Below are 3842 nucleotides of genomic sequence, written 5' to 3'. Positions count from 1 at the left end.
GGCTGACGGCTGCGCCTTCTCTCGTCTGGTTGTCTCCTGTGATGGCCTCCTCATCTTCTGCAACGACGATGTTGACTTCTTCATCTGCAATCCGACAACTCGTCAGTATGCTCCCCTCTTGCTGCCTACGGATCATAATTGGACGCTCTTGGGAATGTATCCTTACACCCCTACCGGTGAGTATAGACTACTGCTCCACTCGTACAAGCGTTACCCAGTCAATGAGCTAGCACCTCAATTACACACGACATAGATCGTTTTTCTCTCCTCCCAGGTTAGAGTAGCACCGTCCATGAAGCTTCGCACCGCCGCCACCGCAGTCCCTTGCCGACGAAGCTGCACCGCCGTGGTCCGCCAACACCTCCCACAACAGAGAGAACGCGACCCTAGAGACGCGCAGGAGCAAGAGAACCCAACCAATCTTACACATCCAGCAAAAAAAATAAAAACTCTTACACCTCCAGCACGACCAAGAACTGGCAGCACTTCTACTCAAAAAAAGAAAGAAAAGAACTGGCAGCCCCGAGCCAGCTTCCACCTCCAGCCGCCCAGACATGGGCCGCCGCACACCGTTCCCACCACTCCGACGGACAGCCACACGGCGGCAACCACCTGGATCTGGCACGGACTCTGGCCCAGATCGGCTTGCACCTCCACCTCTGATTTGTGGGCCATTTTTCCGACTGAAGCCCAAGCCCATATCGATGTTGGTTTCCTCCTCCAGTCCAGTCCAGTCCAGTCCACCCCGTAGGCGAGAGAGGGGAGGCGCAGGTGGGTGCGTGATGGCCGCCGTCGCCGGAGCCGGAGGAGGCGACGAGATGCTGCTTCGGCGCTCGCGCCGGCGGCTGCCCCTCGCCGACCTCACGAACCTCTCCTCCGCCACCTCCGCCATCACCCGCCTGAAGCGCAATCCCCAGCACCGCACGAGCCCCGCCAGCAGCACCAGCAGCATTGGCTCCTCCACCGTTCCCCGCATCCCCACGCCTCCTCCGCCCGCGGCCCTCTCCGGTGAGCAGAGCAACCTCTCCCTTCCCTTGCTTATTCATTAAGAGCCAGCTTAGTAGCTAGGGTTTCTCTGGATTCGGGAATCACTGGCTTGCCTGTTCCTAGCCTAGCCTAGGGGGTGCTGATTGCTGAATGCTGATGGATCCCCCATCCCATCCCCGCGGACAACTGCCGCTGATCCTGAATTTCATCCTAGCAGCAATATTCGCGGGCTTAATTATCCATTCACTGCCCATTCAGGCTACTCTAATTTGTGCTCCTCTACTAATTTGGTAACCCCAGCCCTTGTTTAATTTGTGCTAAACTGAAGCAACTAGGCATGCTGTACGTGGATGGTCTCACCTGAGGCAATCGCTTCTGTTGCCCAATGTTACCGGAATGCTGTGCAGAAAATGGATACCAGCCACTAGTCTTTCTTCTCTGTTGTCATGTGAAAACTATTCCTCCCTTTCTTAGCTTCACTGACAGTAAGTAATATTGCGCCTTCTGTTTCTTTATATTGGAAAGAAGAAAAGGCATATGTACTAGTTTCCATGACGAAAGAAATTGGGAATGGATATTTTTATGAGAGAACGTTCGCCGCGATGCAATTGAGAAAACGGTCATCTGGTCAAAGAATAGAAGAACTCCACACTTGCTAGTCAAATTCACTATGTCTGTTCCCAGTTTGCTCCTAGTAACGAGAGAACTTTGATTGGTTCCTTTATTTCATTTGATTTCCTTTTTTCTGCCAGTAATTAATTGCTGCGAGTTAGACCGCTGATTGGTTCCTTTATTTGATTTGATTTTCTTTTCTGGCACTAGTTTCTACGACTAAGGGCAAGGATAAATCCACAAGGGAGCTTCAAAGTTCCAATACTCATCTAAACAAGATTCAAAAGATCAGGTATGTTGTACATCAGCACTCCACTCACCACGATTTCCATAGACTGTTCCTGCACTTACTCGACAAATATTGGGAATGCATTACATCATTTTTAGAACTGTGGGTGGGCATTATTACACTTAAAACCATCTAGTATTCTAGCTTTAGTCTGCTCCACCTCATGTTTACTAAAACATCCATTCATTTGTTCCACTTTTTTTTCCTGCTGCTCCTCCTTGTCAAATTCTGTATGTGTAACTCTGAACACAGACCACAATTCCAAATAGCAAGTTATAATGATTATTTCATATTGATTGATTGATTGATCTCTCCCTTGCGTACCTCCAGTAAACCTAAGGTGAAGACTGGAGGCGTGCTACCTGGGACGTCATCTCCTCCCAGCAAAAACACAAGGAAGGTATATGCACATATGTCAGGTTTCTGCTCAGCAATCAGTATGTTAACTGTTCACATATGGAAATTATGATATCCCTCCCTGTTTGCCACCCAGCGGGTCTTTCTCCATTCGTGATAGTCTCTGGTAACATGAACTCTTTCTTATTGCCTCGCTGCTGTGCCTGGATTTCAGATAACAAGGAAAGAGCAGCCGCGCACAGAGTCTTTGATCTCCACCTTGTATGCCTCTAGTAAAACAAAGGCGAAGACTAGTGGAGACGTGCTGCCTGGGGCATCAACACCTCCCACCAAAAAGATAATGAAGGTATGTATATATGAGCTTTCTGCTCAAGTATTATTATGTCAACTTTTTATTTGGCATCTAGCAGCCCTCCCTGTTTTACTACCCTGTGGACCTTTCCCCGTTCATGAAACTGCCTTTGGTTTATTTTGAAAAGAAGGTGAACTCCTGTCTTATTACGTCGCTGTGGTGTTTGCATGAATTTTAGGTAACAAGGGAAGAGCAGCCGCGCACAGAGCCTTTGATCTCCCCCTTGTATGCCTCCAGTAAAACAGGGCTGAAGACTGGAGACGGGCTGCCTGGGGCATCTTTGCCTCCCAGAAAAAAGACAAGGAAGGTAAATATATCCAGCAGGCCTTGTTGTGGAAATTATGAGGTCCCTCCCTGTTTATTTCTCCATTTGTGCAACTGCCTTTGGTTTTACTAGAAGAAAAGAAGGTGAAATCTCTTATCTTATTTTGTCGCCGCTATGTGTGCATGAATGAATGAATTATAGGTAACAAGCAGCAGCAGGAAAGAGCAGATGCAGATGGAGGAGATGAGTTGTGATGAGTCCCTGGTACTGAGCGAGGATTTCATCAAGGAGCGGAGGGCCTACTTTGCGGAGATCGATGCATTTGAGCTGGTAGAGGAGTTTGTTTCATCAGGAAGCGACGCAGAGTAGACGTTCATTTGGCTCTTGTTGCTTTATATACATCTCTGGAAGTCGATTAGGCGGGCATATGATTCACAAGAGTAGAAAAGATATATGTGTTGCACGGCCAGCCTGGGTGGAGAGAGGTTAGCTGAGTCTTAATTCTAGAGCGCGGAGTCCATGAAGTAGTAAAGTGTTGAGTCCTCAAGATTGGTTGCTGCCTCGCAATTCCTCTGCTGACATGATGGTAGTCGTTAAGCTGGTGACATGATGGTAAGTACTGTAGAAAATATAAGGTGGTGGTATGTATGTACTCAGCTAGTGTAATGCGTACTAGGTATCGTCTTGTCAGCAGTTGGGTATTGTGATGGCATATATCCATACAGAACCTGCAGAAGAAAATGATGGAAAGTGTATGATTGCTGTGGTAGCTGTTGGTTGGTTTGGAAGTAAATTACTAATGCGTAGTATTAAAATTTCACATAGTATGATCATTAGATGAATTGTGCTGCTGGTAGTCAAATACAAGGGCACTCATATTCTTCTTTTGGTGGGGCACTGGCATTGGTAGACAAGCAGTGCCAATTATGATGGCATATACTAGATGTATAAACTGAATGTACAAGAGGAGAAAATGATTG

The 3842-nt window shown here is 47.5% G+C and overlaps 1 protein-coding gene across 1 annotated transcript; it reads left to right on the top strand.

Annotated features, from left to right (window-relative positions):
* The first annotated feature begins 699 nt into the window (after window positions 1–699).
* LOC123080514 (uncharacterized) lies at window positions 700–3631 on the top strand. Its single transcript, XM_044503446.1, has 6 exons — window positions 700–1008; window positions 1810–1891; window positions 2219–2288; window positions 2460–2591; window positions 2776–2904; window positions 3064–3631. The coding sequence occupies exons 1-6, from the start codon at window positions 705–707 to the stop codon at window positions 3229–3231; spliced, it is 885 nt and encodes a 294-aa protein (XP_044359381.1). The 5' UTR covers window positions 700–704; the 3' UTR covers window positions 3232–3631.
* Window positions 3632–3842: the final 211 nt, after the last annotated feature.

The sequence above is a fragment of the Triticum aestivum genome, chromosome 3D (assembly GCF_018294505.1).
Source record: "Triticum aestivum cultivar Chinese Spring chromosome 3D, IWGSC CS RefSeq v2.1, whole genome shotgun sequence".
NCBI lineage: Eukaryota > Viridiplantae > Streptophyta > Magnoliopsida > Poales > Poaceae > Triticum > Triticum aestivum.
Note: the sequence above shows the minus strand (reverse complement) of the source record. Positions and strands in the feature narration are given on the sequence as shown.

Coding starts and splice junctions, on each gene's coding strand:
- LOC123080514 (XM_044503446.1), top strand. CDS start 705: ATGTTGGTTTCCTCCTCCAGTCCAGTCCAGTCCAGTCCACCCCGTAGG. Junction 1,009..1,809: donor TCCGCCCGCGGCCCTCTCCG/GTGAGCAGAGCA, acceptor TTCTGGCACTAG/TTTCTACGACTAAGGGCAAG. Junction 2,905..3,063: donor CCAGAAAAAAGACAAGGAAG/GTAAATATATCC, acceptor AATGAATTATAG/GTAACAAGCAGCAGCAGGAA.